The sequence below is a fragment of the Saccopteryx bilineata genome, chromosome 2, assembly GCF_036850765.1.
Source record: "Saccopteryx bilineata isolate mSacBil1 chromosome 2, mSacBil1_pri_phased_curated, whole genome shotgun sequence".
Taxonomy (NCBI): Eukaryota; Metazoa; Chordata; class Mammalia; order Chiroptera; family Emballonuridae; genus Saccopteryx; species Saccopteryx bilineata.
The window spans coordinates 80,234,904-80,257,396 of NC_089491.1; the positions used below are offsets into that span (position 1 = coordinate 80,234,904).

The 22,493-nt window shown below is 43.5% G+C and overlaps 1 protein-coding gene across 5 annotated transcripts in view; it reads left to right on the forward strand.

Moving 5' to 3' along the window:
- ADAMTSL1 (ADAMTS like 1) overlaps positions 1-22,493 on the forward strand; it is a 1,054,626-nt gene that overhangs the window by 914,796 nt on the left and 117,337 nt on the right. For all 5 annotated transcript variants that reach the window (XM_066257319.1, XM_066257321.1, XM_066257318.1 and 2 more), the window contains 3 exons: positions 846-999; positions 1,870-2,992; positions 20,821-20,948. In XM_066257319.1, the coding sequence (XP_066113416.1) occupies positions 846-999; positions 1,870-2,992; positions 20,821-20,948 (1,405 nt within the window). The remainder of the gene's footprint in view (positions 1-845; positions 1,000-1,869; positions 2,993-20,820; positions 20,949-22,493) is intronic.

A 22,493-nucleotide genomic window follows, 5' to 3' on the forward strand; every position in this document is an offset into this window, starting at 1 on the left:
CTCATTGTGGTTTTGATTCCTATTTCCTAATGTACTATTTCATTTTAATAATGCATTTGGATTTTTTTCCTTCATTTGATGACAGCTCCTTGACATTAGGAACTGTCTTGCACATCTTTTTAAATTTTTAATTGATTTTTTAGAGAGAGAGATTAAATGGGAGAGAGAGAGAATCATTGATTCATTGTCCCACTTATTTATGTAGTCATTGGTTGATTCTTGTATGTGCCCTGACCGCGGATCAAACCTGAAACCTTGGTGTATCAGGATGACACTCTAACCAAATGAGCTACCTGGCCAGGACACGCATCTTTTTCCCTATAGGGTTTAGCACCCCACCTCAGACAAAGTAGATATATAACATTTACCTGATGATTGACATTAAAATATTTTATTTGTGAAGAAAGGACGAAGGAATTAGCATTGAGTGTCATTTCTGTGTGTGACATTTAAAATACATTATCTCATTTAATTATTCCCAACCTTGAAAAATAAGCACAAGAAGTAGGAACAGCCTCAGAGAGTTTAAGTAACTTGCCAAGTAGTGAAATACTGAGCTGCATTTGAACACAGGACTGTCTAACTCTAAAGCCCAGGCCATAGGAGTAAAAACAAGTAAAATGTCTACAGAAAACCTTACAGTAGAAAATCTTACAGTAGAATGTGGCTACAATATGAACACGTCTTTGCACATTGTCAAATAACTAATATTTCTCCCGCTTAGTGCCTATTGCTTTTCCAAACAACTTTTCTCATATTTTTGGTGAGTTTGAAAACTCACACAAAGCCCCACTTGCCCATAGTATCCCGCATTTACATGCATGTGGCCTTTGTCTCCCCATCAGTGTTCCACAAGCTGTGGCGAGGGCACCCAGACTCGAAGTGCCATTTGCAGGAAGGTGCTGAAAACCGGGGTCTCGGCCATTGTCAATTCCTCCCTGTGCCCTCCCCTGCCGTTCTCTTCGTCAATCAGGCCCTGTATGCTGGCAGCCTGTGCAAGTGAGTACCTCCAAGTGCTGGGGATGGGGAAATGAAACCCACGTGGAAGGAGGCATAGCCTCGCAGGAACCTCCCTAAACCCAGGTCAGTGGGAGATTGTTCGGCCCTGGAGGGCAGCTGGCTGGTGAACTAAGCTGGAGATGGAAAAGGAATCTTAATTGCATGTGACCAGGTGAAATTCTCTTCTCTCCTGGAAAACGAGTTTGCAAGAGGGAAAGCAAAGTTCATTTGCAGGCAGACAGAGATTTGGAAGCTGGAGGCAGCCTATTGCTGATGATGTCTAATGTTATCCACTCTGTGGTTTTAAACTATTCTAAACAGATTTGTTCTCTTTAATATTAACCCCTAAAGTTGTAACACTTCTGGGGTCTCTTCCCCTGTGGACATGAGGCCCTGGTGCTCTGGGGGATGCAAAGGAGAAACACTGAAAGGTGGACATTCTCCTTCCCTTTGTCCTCTGCCTCTTTTTCATGGTGCTGATTTTTAAAGTCTTTTTAATGAGAGAAACTGCCTTTCCCCTGGGATCTGCCTCCACCTAGAACCCTGCGTCTCAGCTCCCAGGAGCAGGAAGGCCCAGCAGGGTGAGATCAGGTTCCACAGCAACTCATCTGCCCTCTGGTTTTTGGTTGTGCCTACAGCTTGGTGGTCCACAGCTGGTAGCCAAGCTCCTCCAGTAAAGCATAAGGTGGTCAATGAAGGCCCAGGCCAAAAAAGGCTCTGAAGAACAACTTTCTTCCCCTCTTTTTTTGTGTGTGTGTCATCCTCTTTCTTTCTCTTCCCACTCTGCTTTTTCCTCTTTCTTGTCCCTGCATCTCACTCTTCATTTTTCTCTGCTCTCCATTTGTCCATCCACCCTTCCTTTCATTACAGGGCCGGGGAGGCCATCCACAAAGCACAACCCACACATCACGGCTGCAAGGAAGATATACATCCAGACCCCCAGGCAGAGGAAGCTGCACTTCGTCGTGGGTGGGTTCGCATACCTGCTCCCCAAGACCGCAGTGGTGCTGCGGTGCCCCACGCGGCGCTACCGCAAGCCCCTCATCACCTGGGAGAAGGACGGCCAGCACCTTATCAGCTCCGCCCATGTCACCGTGGCCCCTTTTGGCTTCTTAAAGATCCATCGCCTCAAGCCCTCTGATGCGGGCATCTACACCTGCTCTGCAGGCCCAGCCCGGGAGCAGTTTGTGATTAAGCTCATCGGAGGCAACCAGAAGCTGGTGGCCCGGCCCGTGAGCCTGCGGAGCGAGGAAGAGGCCCTCCCGGTGAGGAAGGCCAACCCCAAGGAGGTGCTGCAGACCCACAAACACCAGAATGGAATCTTCTCTAACGGCAGCAAGGCTGAGAAGCGGGGCCTCGCTGCTGACCCAGGGAGCCACTACGATGACCTTGTCTCTCGGCTACTGGAGCAGGGGGGCTGGCCCGGGGAGCTCCTGGCCTCGTGGGAGGTGCAGGACTCCACGGAGAGGAACACATCCTCGGAGGAGGACCAGAATGCTGAGCAGGCCCTCATGCACCTGCCCTTCACCATCGTGACCGAGCAGCGGCGCCTGGATGACATCCTGCGGAACCTGTCCCAGCAGCCGGAGGAGCTCCGTGATGTCTACAGCAAGCACCTGGTGGCCCAGCTGGCCCAGGAGATCTTCCGCAGCCATGTCGAGCACCAGGACACACTCCTCAAGCCGTCCGAGCAGAGGATTCCCCCGGTGGCCATCCCACCTCGGAAGCCCGTGTCCAGCTTCACCAGCTTGCTCCGCACCTCCGCCGGGGAGGCGGGGGGTGGCTCTCGCCGGCCGCACCGCAAGCCCACAATCTTGCGGAAGATCTCAGCTGCCCAGCAGCTTTCCGCCTCCGAAGTGGTCACCCATCTTGGGCAGACTGTGGCCCTGGCCAGTGGGACACTGAGTGTGCTCCTGCACTGTGAGGCCGTAGGCAACCCCCGGCCCACCATCAGCTGGGCCAGGAACGGAGAAGAGGTTCAGTTCAGTGACAGGTGAGCCTTGCAGTTACCTGGTCTAGAAAGGATGGGGGGTCAGGGCCCCATTTTTCCAAGCACCCTATTCACTCTTCTTTCAAGGTGTTTCCAAGAATAGGACTTAGAGCCCAGGCTCAGGGATCACACTGGGTTTCAGGCCTCTGTCAGCACTGATAGACTGTTGGAGCAAAGACAAGGTATTTAATTTTTCCAAATTGGACACTCTCATCTTTATAAGGTAATAGCAGCAATGCCTACCCACCCGGATCCCCATAGGATCCCGGAGATTAATGAGATACTCACTGGATAGCTTTGAACTATTGGCAAAAAGCAATCATTTCACGCCAAGGGATTATTATATTACCACTTTGTGAGATGAAGTGTTATACACCCAGACATTGTCCCCACGTGTGTGGTCCCAGGGCTGGGGAGAGAGTACAGCCAGCACCTGCTGCTCCTGGTGGGCGAGCCTATCTATCCTCTGTCTGGGCTGGACTAGGATGTTTGTTCCAGAAAGCTTTTATTCCCGGTTGGACCTGTGATTAATTATCCTACTATCTCTTGGTGTCTCTGTTTTGATGTGTCATTACTGGGATGACAGCATGTATTACTTACTGGTCCTTGGGCCATAGCTAATGGTAATGTAAAATCAAGAGTGGTATTGGAAGTAATAATAATAACAATATTTTTGAACACTACCTATGTGTCAAGCACTGTGTCATGCTTTCTACATACTATATTGTCTCTCGTAATCTTTATAGTGGCCCTGCCCACAATGGTGATGGCTGGCAGTAATTCATAGTGACTGTCTGCCAGGCAAGTGTTGGCAAATATTAACAGTGGCCCTGAGAAGTGGGTACAGATTTTATCCATACTTTACAGAAAGGGATACAAAGTCAAGTAATTTGCTAAATATAATTTTATTAGGTGATAAGCCAAAATTAAAAAAATAAATAAAACAGTCACTTGAAGAATCATAGACTATGGGTAGGAGAGGAACCTTTAAGGTCCTCCAGTCCCGAGTCTTCATTTTAACTCTTTATTGTCTCTGAATCCATATGGAATGCTCTTTTCATTAATATACTTCTAAACACTACTGGTTGGCTGCCCTCTGCTCTGGTTTGCTAGCTTTGTGTAAGGAAGGAAAGAAGCCAGGATTTATTGTACCAGATGGTGTGTGGGTTTATTTCTATGGAACTGCATTTGGTATTCCAACAGTCCACAAGATTGACATTATCCTTCGGTTTTGCATAGAAAATCAAGGTTCAGCAACTCACCCAAGATCATGTTCATAAGAGCCAGCCCAAGGATGTGATATCAAGTTTCTATGAAGCCAAAGAGTATAGTTCTGTCTGCTTTTCTATGATTTGGTGAACAAAAGTGATGTTATCTACCCTGCCCACATCTTTTTTGCCTTTAAATTGTCAATAACACTGCCTCTCAGCCTTAGAACTTACAGACCAAAAAGATTTAATAACAATGCTGTTTTTCTGTATGCTTTTACTGTATACCAGACCTCTGTGCTCAGTTTTTCAAAGCTATTACTTTGTTTGATCTTAAAAAAAAAAAAAGGAAGCCCTATGGGGGGTAAGTACTACTGTTGTTACCACAGCATGGCTAAGAAAACTGCGGCACAGATGTTGGAAGCACTGGAAACAGGGGCTGAGCACAGGTGGCAAGGCTTCTGAGCCCGTGCTCCTAACCTCTCCACTGGTTTTCAGCTTGGTCCTCCGCCTCTCATACTTTCCTTGATCAGCTTAACTGCTATGATCCCTGCGGTTCTTTCCAGAAATCCTTATAACAAATTTGTGCATCGAGCCAAAGTAGTAGTAAGTCCCCTGAGGCCACTGGGACACTGAGAAGCAGCTCCAGTGTCCAGCCCAAGGATGCGGGGTGCAGGCTAAGAGTGGTGCCCTGGGGCTCATCTCTGTCAGTACACCTGTCGCACTTCTTGTGACCAAATTAAGTCATCTCCTCCACAAGGCAGCCCATTTCTCAAGTGTAGGTACCATTTTATTCTTTTCCCCTGGGCCCAATGCCCAGGATTGGGACCACTAGGATTGAAGGGAGTAGCAGTCGGCTGTGGGAGACAAAAGGGGGGAATTAGCATTCCTTGACTAACTACACACTCTGAGCCTCATACGCTAGCAACTTACATAGCCATCTCCTTAATGCCTACCACAAGGTATGACATACATGCTATTGTACCTATTTCAGAGATGAAGAGACCGAGGCTCCCAGGAGTTAAGGAACTTGACAATGTTAGATAGCAAGTGAAAGACAGAATCAAGAGGTCAGACTCAAACCCAGTTCTGTCCAACTCAAGCCTATGCTGAGTAAGTTTATACTTCTAAGTATCTACACTTCACTAAGGATCCCAAGTTGCCTCTGGACCAGAGGCGGATTTAACAGCAGGTGCACCGAGTACACACCCTGGACCCCAGCTTCTGAAGGGCTCCCAAACCCCCAACTTTACACATTTTTCTAATGTAAGGGGCCCAATATTTTTCTTCCGCACCCAGGGCATCAACTGACCTTAATCCGCCTCTGCTCTGGACCTTTGATGTTTTCTACCAGCCATTTTCAGGATCCCTTCCTTTGATTAACACCTACCTGCTCCTGAAAAGCTGTAGAACAAGACAAGACCATTGGGAAGAAGGAGGGGTCCTTAGGACTCCCCTGTTCTGTGCCTGGAACTTCAGGGAGCATGTTGAGGCCAGGGCTTACTCAGAGATCCTGACAATTTTCTTGGGTACTGGAGATTTTTTTAATGATTTTTTTTTAATTTAATAAGTTTTTAACAAAATTCCAAGGTCATGGCCCATCTCAGTCACCTGGTGACTATAGGAAAGATGTGGAAGGAGCCAGATGAAGACTGTGGGCTTCAGGCTGATCTTGCCAAGACCCTTCTCTTTTCATGACCTTAGTCCCTTCGTTTCAAAAGCAAGGGGGTGTCCCAAATCACCCCTGAGGTCCCTTCACTCATTTACAGAAGGTCGCAGGAGGTGAAAAGCCATATGCGGGCAGGGCGTGGGGAGAGCCTTGAGTGCAGTAACTTCTAAATTTGTTGCACAAGTTGTTTCTGAGTGTTCCACAAAACAGCTTCATTGATCGCATGAGTTTGGGACGTGCTCACTTAAAGCTAAACAGATGTATTTACTGCTGGATTTTACTTCTATTTTTTAATATAATGCTTGCTTTTTATTATAAAAGTAATAAAGGGGCTATAAAACAATTCAAATAATACCTAAATCTATAAAGTAAAAATGCAGGTCTCCCTCAGCACCCCCCCCCCCAGTCCTATTCCCCAGAGGCTGTCAGTCTTAATAATTTGGTATACATCCTTTTGGAATTTTTATATATTTTATTGTGTTATATATAAAACATGCACATATAGAGTTTGTTTTTTTAAATGGGCTATTACTCGTTTAAAAATTTGATTTAATTTTTATTCAACAACGTGTCTAGGAGAACTTTCAGAATAGTATGTAGAAATTTATATCATCTTTTTTAAACAGCTGATTACTGTTTTTGAATGCATTTCACTATCCCCCAATTGAACATTATTTTGGTTTTTTCATTTTTTTAAATCCTTTAAGCATTCCAATGTGTATTGTGACTTTCCAAGTACACAATATAGTGTGCAGTGTCTTCCAAGTACTGTTTTGATCAGTGAACAATTTTTTTGTCCTAGTAATCTCAGGAATACCAATAATTCTTGAAATACCACATGGAAACACTACTTTCATCTTTTAATTTCCACTTTGATGGGCATTGAGAGTCTAGCCCTAACGGCTGTCAGATAAAGAAGTTCTAGCAGTATCTTGCTAGGAACAAGGCACATGGCAGGCAGGTGCTAGAGGTTCCAAAGGTGTTGGGCCTAGGACAGCAGAGCCCAATTCTGCATCTTCTGTCACCAGGACATTGGTGGCAGTGGCAGTGGGGAGTAGCATCATGAAGGCAAGCTCATCAGTATTTGCCACTGTCAAGATTTTTTCTAGACCGAGCCTTGACAGAGCTTTATATATAAAGAACTCACAAAGCTCAGCAACAAACAAGCAAACAATCCAATTAAAAAATGGGGAGAGGACCTGAACACTTCTCTCCTGAGGAGAGACACTTCTCTCAGGAGGACATACAAATGGCCAACAGATATACGAAAAAATGCTCATCTCCACTAGCTATTCAAGAAATGCAAATCAATACTACAATGAGATACCAACTCACACCTGTTAGATTGGCTGTTATCAACAAGGAAGGTAATGACAAGTGTTGGAGAGGCTGTGGAGAAAAGGACAGAACATTTTAATACAAGTTAATGGCCTGAGGTAGGGAAAAATAAGATTTCTGTTTCTGATCTTTGACACCATGATTTTTCCATTTTACTTAAATGGCCAGTATGAAATACAGCTGAAGTTTAGTTTGCATACAGTTTCCCAAGTACTTTTTGAGAAAAGAAAGTGAGTAGATCTTCCCAGAGCATGCAGGAGGCGAGGAGCTGCCGCTCAGACTGCTTCGCTCTGGGCTGCTGGTGACCTCTTTTGTGTTGGGTCTCCTTGCTTGTCATTACCGTGCTCGGTAGCGGGTCAGAAATGCTCATTTATTTTCAAACAGAGGGGTGCTGAAATGCCCAGTTTATAGTTCAGTTAGTCTGTTTTTGCTTAGTACCCAAATCTGTTTTTCTGAAAGAGTCTGCAGGATGCAGCTGAATACTGGTCTGTGGGACTTCACGGTGTATTCAAGGATATTCTCCAACATCCTGAGCCAGCAAGATAGGTCAAGGTAGGATTTAGGATTTAGTCTGAGTACCGCAGGGACACTTTGGAGGATACTAGACAGGAGACTAAAATGATCTATTTGCCAGTTTTATAGGCTTATACTAGCTATTTTCTGGCAAGTACAGAGGAACATGCGTGTAGAGGAAACTAGGTGGGACTAGTAAGGGGTCCTTTGCACTCATTCCCTTCACTCCACAAATACCTGCTGGGCATTAGACGCAGTGATAGGCACCAGACAGTGAGATGATAAATAAGGCAAGGTCACTTCCCCTCAGAAACTAAGACATACACAAGTGCTAGTGTAGGAAAAAATAACTTAGACCCCCAAATTTGTATTAAATACCAATGGGCAGAATACTTCTCTAAACTCCTAAACTTTTAAGAGTGGATAGGAGAGGGGTTCTCAAATTCAATGTGCATAATATTACCAGGAACTTGGTAGAAATGCTGACTTCTGCATCCTACCCTACCATAGAAATTCTTTATATAACAGTTCCCCATAATTTGCATTTAATAAGTATACCAGGTGATTCTGAGACCTGAGGTTTAAGGACCACCTTTAAGAAGTTCTGAGAGAGAGAGAAAAGGAGGAAGGTGAACCTCAGAGTAGAATTATACACTTGCTATTCATTATTTTTAAAGTTAGACACCAATTGGAAGAGAAGTATTCCAGCCTCACTTCCTGGGCTTGGTACATTAATGGTGCCTGAGTGGTTTGAAACATCACTCCTACAGCCCTAAAGTAGCTAACTTATACCCTAGAAATATTTCACATAGAGGAGGCTGTCTTAAGTACCCCCCACCAAAGTTGTTAATTATGAATCTTTTTAAATCCTACTTAACATTGCCACTCAGAGGATTGGCTTCTATTTGCCTACCTTGAATTCTACAGCTGCATGCGACATACTCTTCTTTGGAAAAAAACCCCTCGCCAAAAAGTTATTTCTTGTTTGTTCAAAAATAGTGTCTCTCAAAATATTACCTATCTAATCTGGCCTGTCAGCAGCATTCTATGCAGGCTAAGCACGTCTTCCTAAAAACAAGTTCTTGCCACTTTAGAAACCACGCACTCTTGGTTTGCTGCCAACTTCTCTGCTTATTCCTTCTCCGTCATTTTTGTGAGTGTCTCTGCCTCTACCCAACTCTTACCTGCCTCCTTCAGAGTCCCCTTCTGTATACCTGATTCCTGTGGCCCAAACGTTCCCCTGTGTGCCACTGATTCCCAACTATTGATACCTAGCATCAGACAGTCTCTCTTCTGACTCATATGCAAAACAATCAACTGGACGTTCCAACCCAGATGCTCCACAAATAGGCCAACTCAATATATCTAAAACTAAACTCTGGAAACCTTATCTCAGAAAAGTAAACCCCATGCATCCAGCTTGCTGAGCCAAAGTATTTCCAGACTGTTCTAGCTTCTCCAAGCTCCACGCCTCCATTTGGCTCTGTTCTCACTGCCTCTGGTCTGGTTCACCTTTGTCAGCTCTCGCCAATTACAACAGCCTCCTAACTCTGGGTTTGACTTCTCTAGACCAGAGATTGGCAGATTATAGCCAGTGGCTTTTACAGTTTTTTGAAGGATTATTAAAAATGGCTTTTAAAGAGTTACTAAAAGAGCCATTGAAATTGAGCCCAGAGCTGTTAGGTTAATTTGCTCAAGGTCTCACACTTAATAAGTGGTAGAGCTGGGATTTGTACCCAGGTTATTTAAAAGGTTGTTAAAAGAATAGTGTTTATGATTTTAAAAACAAACAAACAGTCTTACCAGGCAGTGGCACAGAGGATAGAGCATCAACCTGGAAAGCTGAAGATCCAGGTTTGAAACCCCGAGGTCACCAGCTTGAGCACGAGCCCATCAGCTTAAGCACAGGGTCACCAGGTTGAGCGTGGGATTATAGCATGACCCCATGGTCACTGGCTTGAGTCCAAAGGTTGCTGGTTTGAGCAAGGCATCACTAGTTCGGCTGGAACCTCCCAGTCAAGGCACATATGAGAAGCAATCAATGAACAACTAAGGTGCCACAAGTACAAGCTGATGCTTCTCATCTCTCCCCCTTCCTGTCTCTTTCTCTCTCGTGAGTGCGCGAGCTAAAAAAATAATAATAAATGAAAATAAAATCAAACAAAAAGTAGAATATTCAACAAAGACCAGAGTAGGTGGCCCTCAAAGCCTAAAATATTTACTATTTATCTTGTTACAGAAAAAGTTTACTGATTCCTGCTCTAGATCATTTGACATCCTCTTGCCAGAGCACCTTTCTAGAAAAACTCCATGGTGCACTTATGCTTAAAATTCTTTTAATGCTTTGACATCACTTGAGAATAAGTTCCAAATGCCTTGGGATGATGAAAAACACCTCACATATGCCTCTCGCTCACTTCATCCCTTACCATACCCTCACCTCACCCTACTGAGCTCTGCCCTGCCATAGGAACCAATTACTTGCTGTTTACAAATTTGCCTGGAACTTCCGACCCACTTTGTCTGCCTAATACTATACTTCCTTATAGGAAGCTGGGTCAGATGACCTCCTCCACCACCTACATAGTATCCTATGCATAGTACTCTATCTCAGCACTAGGACTGTGTATTAGAATCAGCTAGGTGTTTTTGCACATTGCCATCTGCATTACGTTAATCTTCCTCAAGGACAGATGTTTAAGAAAGTCTTTTTCTCCACAATTCTGAGAACATAAGAGACACTCAACACATGATAAACTGGTGAATGAATGAACAGAGGAATGATGGACGCCCATGATTAGGAGGGAGGTTTCCTCAATGCTAGAGAATGTAGTTTGCATGGTTTTGCATAATCTGGATTTTCAGTATTTAATGTGCAAGTATGGCAGAGTTCAAGGTTTCCCCACTCCTAGCTAAACATCTTTGCCTTGCCCAAATGAGAAGTGTCAGGATGCTCTGAGGATCTGTGGCTCATAGCTATACAGTTTTGAAAAGTACTGCTTTGGAGTGAATAATTGTAGAAGTAAATACCTAATGCTGTCCTTTCTCCTACCACATCCAGGCCAATGCAAAAATCATCATAACCGTCAGTAACATTTAATGAGCATTTGCTTTGAGCTAGGCACTGTTCTAATTGTTTTACAAGTGTTCATTTATTCTTATAATAACCCTTTGAGGTTACTCTCCCAATTTTACAAATGTTGAAATCAAAGCACAGAGATGCTAGATTCACTTCATAAGTACTGAAGTGGGGATTTGAACCCAAGGCAGTCTGGCTCCAAGGGTTATTTCTTTTTATTGATTTTTAACTTCAGTTGAATACATGGACTTGCCATTGTTTTGAAAAGAAGCCATTGGGGTCAGCTAAACCAACACAAATTCACATCCAATCTTCTGGCCAGCTGGCTTTCATCTATGAGGCTTTTGTTTTTATTCTGGCACATCTGTTGGATGTGCCTTTTCCTTTTCTTCTATTGGTAGCTCAACCCTCACATATGCATACCCCACTATAAATATGCACAGTGTTAGGCACATAATAGACACCCAGTAAACATTATGATTGTTACATCTGTGTTTGTGTCTCTTACTGTATATGTTTACAGTGTTTATGGCCTATGCCCTATGCTTGTGTGTGTGTGTGTGTGTGTGTGTGTGTGTGAGAGAGAGAGAGAGAGAGAGAGAGAGAGAGAGAATGTGCATATTTAGAACCCTACACCACAAGCAAGATGAAGCGAACTGCTCCTTGCTTTATAGTTACACTGTGTAAACACCGAACACTACTTGGGCTGTCCTGCTGTCTACCACATTATGAGGTGAGAGTCAGGCGAAAGCTAACACCAGGTTGCATTTGGCTAGAGTACAACACTGGCCAAAGGATCTCTGAAATAATTCTTCCCCACATCTACTACCAGGAGGCTCACATAACACAGATAAATACACAGGGTGGCGCAAGGGTAGGTTTACAGTTGTGAGTATGCAAAACACAGAGTTTATTCTTGTATTATTTTTTACTAATTATTGTATCATTTTCCACATGAACAACTGTAAACCTACTTTCGCCTATCGGATATGTACAGTGCTCCTACATCTGACTCCAACTCCAGAAACAGTATCTGTAAGGACATTCCTGACTTCGTTACAGAATAGAAAAGCCAGGTTCCCCAAAATTGGCACTAGAAGTGAATTACAAATTGGGAAGAAAAGCTGGATGAAGATTGATCTTTTCCTCCCAAAAGTTTCTGCCTTTTGATCCCTAAGGCTTTTCCTGTTTTCTTCCTATTCTGGGTCTACCTGATTTATGCTGGTCATTTATGCTGGACACCTCCTTGACCAGGAAGAACAACCTAATGGTACATCAGTTAGCACAAAGGGCAGCCAACAGTGGTAGAAGGACAGTAAGACTAACCTCAGAGCAACTTAGGCTCAAATTCCGGTTCCAAGGATCATACCTGCCTTGCATACGAGCAAGGGTGTGGAGAGTAGAAATATCTGTAAAATGCCAGGGTCACATTGGATACTCATTTGTCAGTGTGTCTGTGTCATTATCCTGTAGATAGAGGGACAATATACCACACTATTTTCCAGGACATCACAAAATAAGGAGCTTTATTCTTATTTGAGGAACACCAGGGCAGTTGTTCAAAGGGTTGAAATAGAAAGGTATCTAGGGAAACAGAGAGCGATGGAGAATTATCAGCCTAAATCCAGGCAACAGGAGAGGATGCCTATAGTTTACTGAAATTTTTTTTGCTATTTTTGATCTGGTAGGAAAGAAATCTGTATGTTTTAAATGCTTCTGCTTTTCCAGAAAGCTTTGGACAACGTTCTAAAGTGGTGTTGAATAAGAGATGAATTAAGGAGTGTTTGGAAGGCTTGGGCAGCACGGAGGATCCACAGATGGAAACTAGTCGGACTGGAAGAGAGCATGAGAGGGGAATGGCCTCCAGGGTCAGTTCCAGCACCGCAGTGTGAATAATGCTCGATGTATAAGTCATAAGCACATGCAATGCAGTTTCCAAGTTTGCAGATAATATAAATACTGGAGGCAGGGCAGATAGGGAAGGAAGAAGAAACCGGTTTCAATTTGGTTTGGCTTGTTTCCTTTATAGAACTAAAGGAAATGGGGATGACAAATGTTTTTCCCAGCTGAAAAGTGTAAGAATAGCAAGTCAGAAGAAAAGGCACCATCCTAGTAAATATATAAGTGTCAGCAAAAAAAAAAAAGGGGGGGGAGGGAGTGTAAAGGTCACAGAAATGAGCAGCATTAGTCAGGCGGCAGAGAACATCGGAGGACAGGAGGTCATCAGTGACAATCGGGCAGCACAGGTGGAGGTTAGAGTCAGGCACTATCTAGACTCTGAAAGCCTTAGGAGACCTCAGAAGAGCCCCCAGGAGGTTAGCTTATTCTTCTTAGAGAAATGGTCCTAGCAATGGCAACTTTCCAAAAAAGTAATTCACTTTTTTGTCATAAACGAGACAAGCACCAAAACAAATCACAAGTGAAAATTCCTTCGTGTTCTAGGTCAGGGTCAACAAATTTTTCTTATAAAGGGCCAGAAAGTAAACATTTTAGGATTTTTAGGCCATCCTATCTCCGCCTCAACAGCTCAGCTCTGCTGCTGACGCATGCGAGCAGCCCCTGGAAATACTGGGACTGGCATGACAGCATTCCGATCACGCGTTATTCACAGACACAGGTGACAGCTGACAGAGGTCCGATGTTCCCCGTCCTGAGTGACTAGAAAACCCAGTCACATTCATTTTAAGCAGCGGTTTGTAGTTTGAAGTGAACTACCTAGTAAGCAGATAAAACTACTCATATTAGCAAATCCAGGCCTTTATGAATTTCTGAAGAGAAAGAAACTAAAAGGTTTGGCAAGAAATATTAGGACAGGGTGAAGAATGTGTGGTCGGGTGGCCTTTCCCATTCCAAAAATATTTTCTATACTTCCACCTGGAGCAATCATGAGGCTTCCGGCATTAAATAACTTTCAGTTGGCAATTACATTAAAAACAGCAAAAGTTTTTAAAAGTTTGCCCTAGCCAAATGGTGATGTGAAACTCTTCGTGAACCTCAAATCTGTTCCCCAAAATATCTGTACAAAAGAAAACTCTCCCTTGCAAGTCTCTAGGCTACTATAATTTTTAGTTTCAGAGAAAAAAAAAATCTTCCTCATAGAGCTGTTCCCCTCACAGCATTTTTTTCTCTTTAAACCTCAAGCTATCTAAAATCTAGAATATTCTTGGTAGTGATTGTCCATTTCTCTAAGTAACAACAAACCTTGGCACAAACGGCACCCCCTACCAAATATGAGGCCAAACCACATGCCTTCCAGCTATTTAAAATCCAGAATATTCTTGGTAGTGAGTGTCCATTTCCCTGAGTAACTGCAAGCCTTGGCACAAATTGCCCCACCAAAAATGAGGCCAAACCACATACCTTCCTATTAGGCCCCAGTGAATGCCTGGATGCAGTTAGGTTTGTTTATTTTTAAGGTCAAAGGTCATCCCCCATTCCTGATTCCACCATGTGCACTAGCTGAACAAGTTACTTCTCTGAGATTTTTGCTCCCTCTCTAAAATGGGAGAATAATGTCAATCTACAATAGTAACATGATAGTAAGAATAAAGTTATATAAAGCTTATACACTTGTCTAACAAATATTGGTTTCTACTCACCCTTTGTGGTGGATTTGATTATCCTAACCTAATGAATCTTTAAGCAGAAAAAAACATGGGTTATTTGGGGGTTCTTTTTTGTTGTTTTGTTTTTGTTTTTGTTTTGCATTTCATGGTAATGTAAAGCCCTCAACAGCTCCTCCTAGGAGTTTGGAGCAGCTGTTCCTTGCACAGCCTTTCTTAACTTTGCTTACATTTTTCCAACTCTTTTTTACTCTTATTTGTATACATGTTTGCAATTTGCAGAATCCTAGCCTTTTTTTTTTTAAGTTCTAAGATTTCAATATCTAGTTAATAGTGTTAAAATAGTTATGGAAATAACTGGTTGCTCTTATTCAGAAATTCCGAGTCAGGAATAGGATTGAGGCAGCTGCCAGCCCAGTCAGTGTGCCACGGGGCCTCAGCCCTCTGCCCCTCCTTACCACCCCCAGAGCTGCCCCGGAAGCAGAGGTGCAGAGGCGCACTCCCCCTCCCCTCACTCAGCAGACCCCTTGCTCCATTCCCATATACCTGACTGGTGTTCTGGTCCTTGAAACCCCTACACTCCTGTTGTTTACCTATGTCAAAGCAGTTTCTCACAACATCCAGAATACATAAACTTAGACACGAAGAGTGAATCACAATGCTGATGGCAACATCAGCAACAACAGAATAATAAGAACCTGCATGTCCACAATTTCTTATACAGGTCAGGCAATGGAACAAGTTCTTTTTTTTTTTTTTTTTTTTTTTTCTGAAGCTGGAAACAGGGAGAGACAGTCAGACAGACTCCCGCATGCGCCCGACCGGGATCCACCCGGCATGCCCACCAGGGGTGACGCTCTGCCCACCAGGGGGCGATGCTCTGCCCCTCCGGGGGTCGCTCTGCCAGGACCAGAGCCACTCTAGTGCCTGGGGCAGAGGCCAAGGAGCCATCCCCAGCTCCCGGGCCATCTTTGCTCCAATGGAGCCTCGGCTGCGGGAGGGGAAGAGAGAGACAGAGAGGAAGGAGGGGGTGGGGGTGGAGAAGCAAATGGGCGCTTCTCCTATGTGCCCTGGCCGGGAATCAAACCCGGGTCCCCCGCACGCCAGACCGATGCTCTACTGCTGAGCCAACCGGCCAGAGCTGGAACAAGTTCTTAAAAGTCCTGAAGTCATGTAGAATATTCACAACAGCCCTAGATAGGTGCTATAATTTTTAACCCTCTATAAATGAGAAAACTGTGCCACTGAGCACTTATGTGCATTACATGGCCAAGGCTGCACAGCTACAAAGTACAGCTGGGGTAGAGCTCAGCCTCTGTGGCTCTTCAGCCTGGGCTCTTACTCACTGTGCCATACTGTCAGTAGGATCATTCCAGCTCCTTTACTCTGAAGGTAACTGAACAAGTGTTGCATAAGTATTTATTCAGTATGCCAGCATTTTGCTGAATACTGAAGATGGAACTATGAAAGAAGTAAAAGAGTTCCAGTCCCTGAAATATTTAGTTTAGAGTCTAACTGAAGAAATGAAACATCATAAATGGAAAGGGCCTTGTAGTAGAGCTCAGAACAGCTCTGCCAGATCTGGGGGGGGGGGGCTCCTCTGCACACCCCAGCAACACAGGAAGTACAACTAGAACTCGTTCTTAAGGGATGGGGAGAATTTGGAAGGACAGACAGGAGGAGGAAGACCATGAACTCAGCCCCACACTAATGACAAGGAGAGTCAAAGAAACCATCTTGACTAGAGAGATAGGTTTGTGCTGGGATGTGGGGCAGGTAAGTTTGAACAGATGAAGAAGATACTGTTATGGAGATAAAGGGGGTACCTGTGATTCCCAGCTTCCATTTCTGTGTGGAGGCCTACAATGGATTTAAGAATATTTACTTGTTAGGTTAAGAGACCTGCCATGGTACAACATCATGGCCCCTGTAGCAGATGGGTATTTCTGTGTCCAGAGCTTGGAAATTTTCTCTGACAACTGGAAATTTCAAGGAGGAATTCTAAAATAGTAACATAGAATACCACCACCTGTACCATTATGTATACTAATGCATCTGACATTTAAGCCTCTTTATTTAGAAAATAGTAAGGATGGAGCCATACACTCCTTTATTTCCTCCTCATAAGAACTCTCTGAGATCAGTATTATCTTAAATTAGCAGAAGGCACGTAGAGGTTCACTGAGTTGAAAGGCTTACCCAAACCTACCACATGACTCCGTGTCTCTTGAGTGAAAGGAAGGTTTTCCCTGTGAGGCAGCTTCACCTGGTTGGTCATGGGCATCATCACTTTGAGAGGCGGGCCCACACAGGACAGTGGTGTTTAGGGTTGACCCCAGGATTCAAAGGCATCGTGATGCCCCCCCCCCCCACTCACAGCATAGCTAGAAACTTTCATTTAGAGCTGCCTTCTTTTCAAATAAGAATACTTTCTCACTGTACATTGCAAATGCAGAGGAGACAACTTCGCCTCAAGGAGCTGTACCTGGTAGGACTGGCCCACACGCACTTGATCTGTATCCACTTACATGGATGACGAGGGCTTTACTTATGTAACTGAAAAAAAATTATTTGTTCTCTCTCAACTGTTCCTTACCTCATTGGTGGAGTGCTTGAGAAGACACACCTAGAAGCTTACAAGTAAAGGCCACCAGGAAAGCAAAACTGCTCCCTCATTTTCAGGATAAAAGTATGGCCAAAGAAATAAAGCATTAAGTGTGAGCTCAGTAAGCCAAACAGAAAGTGTGGTGTGGGTATGAGAGGAAAGCAGCGAGCATTAATACCCCTAATATGACCACAGTACCATTCGCTACGTAGGTTTTAATTATGTCCCATTCCATGTCCCCTCATCCTCTGATTTTCTAAATTCCAAAACAACCCCAGAGAAATCTTTCTGGTTTTGCTTGGAAAGCAGCACCATGTGTCTGTGCCTGTGCATTCTAAAACAGTCCTGTCAAAATTGAGACCCAAATACATGCTGACAGAAATCAGCTACTAACAAATTAGGTTAAATTAATAGAGTAGATGCCTGAAGTAAAAGGGAAAAAAAATAATTTCCCCAGAAATCTCTCTCCCTAGACGCCAGGCTAGATAGAGAGCCCACAGCAAGCCCTCATCTCCACAGCGAGCCCTCTTCTTTGCCTTGACATGTTTCTGAGAAAGCCCTGCCTGGATCCTCTCTCCAGATCCCACAAGTGGCAACCTCCAAACCCCACCTACCAATTTTATGCACATAATAAAGTCTTGATAGATTGGGGTGCGGGGGTGCTGGCCCAAGAAACTCTGTTTCAAATCCTGACTCTACCGTCACATAACTATGGACCCTTGAGCTAAAGAGGTCAGTTTTATGAATATAAATAATTTATGTCTACACAATACATGACAAAATTAATTTTGTCCCATGTAGATTTTGTCTTAAGACAGTATTTAAAACTGTTTTATGAAGGCAAATACTTGAGCTTTTTTTTTTTTAATCTTTGGAGAGATGGATTATGAAATAAAAGAATATACAAATGTTAGGTCTCAGTTTCCAGATTCCTTTCCATTTCTGCTATTCCTATCCTAGTCCAGGCCCTCATGGCTTTGTGTCTGGTGTCATAGATCTCCCCTCTCTTCACAGATGTTGTGAGCATTCTTCTCCAGGCTTTAGACGGGCAGACAGCACTAGGGCTCCCTCAGTAGCACCAGTGCCTAAGGAACTCATGTAGCTACAAAAACTAACCCCCACCCAGTAGGGGTTAGTTCAGGCCCAGTGGGGTAGTGGGGTATACATCCTCTGCAAGGGCTCAGACAGGACAGCGGTTCTACAGGAGAAAAGCACTGTCCGAATATGAAGCTCTAGTAAATTGAGCGGAAATTAGCTAAGATCACATAGCTGTGATCTTTCTCACAATCTTCTTTCTTCTCATCTCTCCCTCACATTTAATTCTCCATTCAGAGTGTCCAACATTATCAATGGAAGGGTCATTGAAATACCAAAAGATGGTCTGGAAGTACCTTATCAACATCATTTTAACAGTTCTGCCCGCTGGGTAGAAAAACACACTTCAACGGGGTTTTAGAAATTGATAAACTGAAATGCAGAAAGGTGAAGGGATTTGCTAATGATGATTACTTAAATCATAGCAGGACGAAAATAAAGTTCAGTAGACCTATCTTCTAGCCTCCTTCTCTGAATATTCTGTTCAAGAATTCTTTCTGTAGAGAAGAGAGAAAGAGTGCCAGCTTTAGGGAAGCAGCTGGCCCAGTGGACTTGGGAACTCAGCAAATTTTAATCCATGCTTTTCAAGTGTGGTAAAACTGAATAGATCTACTCCATCCAATCATCCTGGGTAGTTAGTACTATTGAAATTTGATTAAGCCTGCTTTCCTTATTTCCCCATAACAATTGGGAAGTTGTTCTGGAGGCATATATGTTCCTGGGACATCATCAGGATTTAAATCATAAACAGCCAGAACATCTAAAGAGATCTGGCAATAATACTCTTATTATTAATCTGTTACGATTCCTTTAGAAAACAGCAACATTATTACTTAATTATTGTATGGCTTACCAAAGATAAGTAAATTGTAGAGTCATCTTTGTCTTATTAACTTCTTTGAAATAAACTAACATGTAACTGTTTGACTTTGAGAGAAAACACCTAGTATCTGACGGATGAGTGACTAAATGAGTGGATGAGCTCTATCACAGTCTCTCAACAGCCTCTCTGTCATCCCTCACAACGTTTCAGCTGATTCAATGTCACAAAAGCTTGACTGTCCCCAGTAACAGCAGTGATGGTCTGGAATGACATTGAGTGAAACACAAACCATCCAGAAACTTCCCTTTGGCTAAGGTTTTCTATTTCCTTCCCCATTTGTTGTGTTACCACTGCCCGTTGGTTACTAGGTTGAAGATTGATTGATGTAAGCCTTGCTTTGTCTCTTTCCTGCCTTTCCTCTGACAGGAGGTAAGAGTAAGCAAGGCAACAGGCCCTAGGCCAAAAGCAGCATTGAGGGGGCCTGACTCATTGCCAGACTCCTCACCCACCTCAGAATAATTAAGAGCTGACTCGAGGCCGTGCCGAACTGCAGATGCCATAGAGTCTGGGGAAACAGTGAAGAAAGAAAAGAATTGTGTAGCGGGGAGAATGTGTTGCTAAGGCAGGAGAGCTGACTCCCGGTCTTAATTTCACCACCAAGTCTTGTGAGTTCTTCTGACATTTTTTATAGGATTTTTTTCCCCTTTCCTGAAAAACAGCCCCTGCTACCTGCTTGCCTTCTAAGGATGGATATTAGTTTAATATTGAGTGATCGGGTATTTATGCCTTTTCAAACTAGGGAGTTAGAAATTATCACAAAGATAGAAATGACTGATTCTAAAAGTCCAAAGCCTCTCTAGACCATTTCTGTGCTGTTGAATGATTTATCAACCTAAGACCCTGCTAGATCCAAGCACTGGATCTCTGAGCTTCCCACTCTGTCCACCCCCACTGCCCTTCTGGAGTCTCACCTCCACAAACACATTCCAGGTATCATCAGCGTCACCAAGACATCAGCTTCAAGTCATCCTTAGTCATTAATCTGCCTAACAGCCATGGTGTAGCAGATAGTTATTTTAAGTGGCCTAAGTTGAGAGAAGAAAAAATAGTAGTAGACCGAGTTTGGAGTGGGTTTTGAAGCTCATGGTATAAGCATGCACAATTTGATTCTTGTAATTCTTTTCAAGTAAAGCAAAGTGTCTGAACTAGTGATTATTCTGGAATAATCTCTACGTGATCCTGAATAGTAGGTGTTACCTTTATTCTACTGAGCACCTTCTCCACAGAGGGCCCTCTGCCAAGTATTGTGGAAACTAAAACAAGTATGGTTTAAGTGCTGTGCCCCATAATGTTTGCAGACTAATGAAGACAGTAGATGTATATGTGACTACCTGAAATTTAGGAGTAATTACACATATAGTTGCCTTCTACTATGCACATTAAGGTCCTCTCATTGATATTTGATTTCTGGCTTCCTCTCTTCTTCCCCCAAGCTGAACAGATGCCTTTCTTCATATCCAAAAGCTTTGCCTATTTTCCCTCATCTAACCAAGCACCATTCCTCCTTTATAACTTTGCCTTTTCCTTAATGAGCCTTCCTCAGATTCCTCTGAACCCTTCACTCTCCATACCTCTCCTCTGAGGTATGTTCTGTGTATTTAGTGCATAGTATGTTGTCTATTTCAACTGGTAGCATTTCAATCAAGTAATCAACAAGCAGTATAAGCAATCAATAACCTCATTTGTTGTTGCTACCAGAATCACACCAATCACAGTGGCAAGAGAGCCTGGGATCCTGAGTGTCATTGCGACTAGTTTGTCCCTGTTGTGAAAACAGGGTTCTGAACATCCCTTGAGTTCCTTCCTGCTTTACCACTATTGAATGCCAAAGAGGACTTGACTGACCTGACCTGCATTATTTTTTTGTTGTTGTTTCAGGATTCTTCTACAACCAGATGATTCCTTACAGATCCTGGCACCAGTGGAAGCTGATGTGGGTTTCTACACTTGTAACGCCACAAATGCCTTGGGCTATGACTCTGTTTCCATTGCCGTCACGTTAGCAGGTAACATGAAAGTCTCTGTTAAATTCAATTCAGAAACCATTATTGGGTGGGTGCCTACAATGTGCCAAGCAGGCCCAGGAACACATAGATAAGTGAGATCTATTCCCTGCCTTCAAGAAGCTTATGATCTGTAATTATAATTAAATGGAGGCGATGTGTATGTAGTATGAGGTAGAATGAAGTAAGTGCTCTAAGTGATAAACAAAGAGTATGCAAGGACATTTCATTCCATCCAGGAGGTCATAGTGTTGGGATGAGGGGAATGTTAATAAGCAGTAATGGGGGAGCTATTCCAGACAGAAAGAACATGAGAAAAGATGTGAATAGGTAAGTAGCATGTTGGGAGACATAATGGTGACCTAAGATTATTGAATGCTCTTTTGGGATCCTGTCATTTCTCCTTGTTACACCTAGTGCATAGAAGACTTCAAGATCCATAGGGAATTGGAATTCTTTGGTCATGATTTGAAGTGAGGAGTGTTCTCTGATTCTGTTTTATTTCAACCTCTTGCTCTAACGCACCTGCCAATGCCTTGCCTTTACCCATCAATGTTAGGCAAAGCATCTATTCATGGTGACTTAAGAAAATTGACTACAATGTCTCTCAAGGTTGTGGTCTTGCAGTAGTGCACTTTTGTAAAACCCCTCTTCCATAGGACCAATCCTTGCCTTTGAAACTAAAAAAGACCTTCGATACATACCAGTTGAACCAGTGTCTTTATTTCTCTGAGGCCAGGCAGCTTGAGGTCACACAGTCCCTCAAATAGTTGTGGAGAGAAGAAGCAAACTGTGGTCTCCTAGCTCCGTGCTCATTGTTCCCTGCATTTCCCCACAGATCCTACCAAAATAGGATCTTTTTTCTCAGCTCTTGGCGAGGCAGTCTTTGTGGCGGTATCTTGCATGTGTTTGTATTTATTCTTTTCAATTGTTGCTCCCATCAGATGATTCAGTAGATGCTAGAAAAGCCAGCATCACCCCACACTGACCTCATTGGTCCATGCTGGGATTATGTTGTCACATTGTTTTCCAGTCACACATGCTACTCCCTTGCATATCTGTTTAGCAACAGTATTTTTGCCCCCATGACCTAAAGCTGATCTGAGAAGGGCCCTTTAGCAGGAGGCTTTGCAGAGAAGATGAAAGTCAACAATGAATAAGGCAAGCTAAGGAGCCCTGGGGTGGATTAAAGACTGATATTATTAATGTCTATTTTTTGGTGAATAGAGCATTTGCTTTTCTCCTAATGTATTCCAGTCACAAGCTTTATTCCTCTCTTTAATACAGAGTCCAGATGCTCAGCACCAGTCTCGTTAAATCTCTCCTGCTTTCCACCCTCCGACCTCCCTTAGGAAGGGCACTGCTGACATCCTTCCAACTGCGGGCAGATAGTGGCTCTTATGGGATTAACTCTCTTGTTTATATTTATCCAGATACCATTCAGCTCTGTCACAAACTAAATACGCTTTGTTCACCTGAATTTAATACTATTAATGGAAACCTGTCTGGAATTAAGCAAGGCAATTGAAACATCAGGCTTGTCTTCGG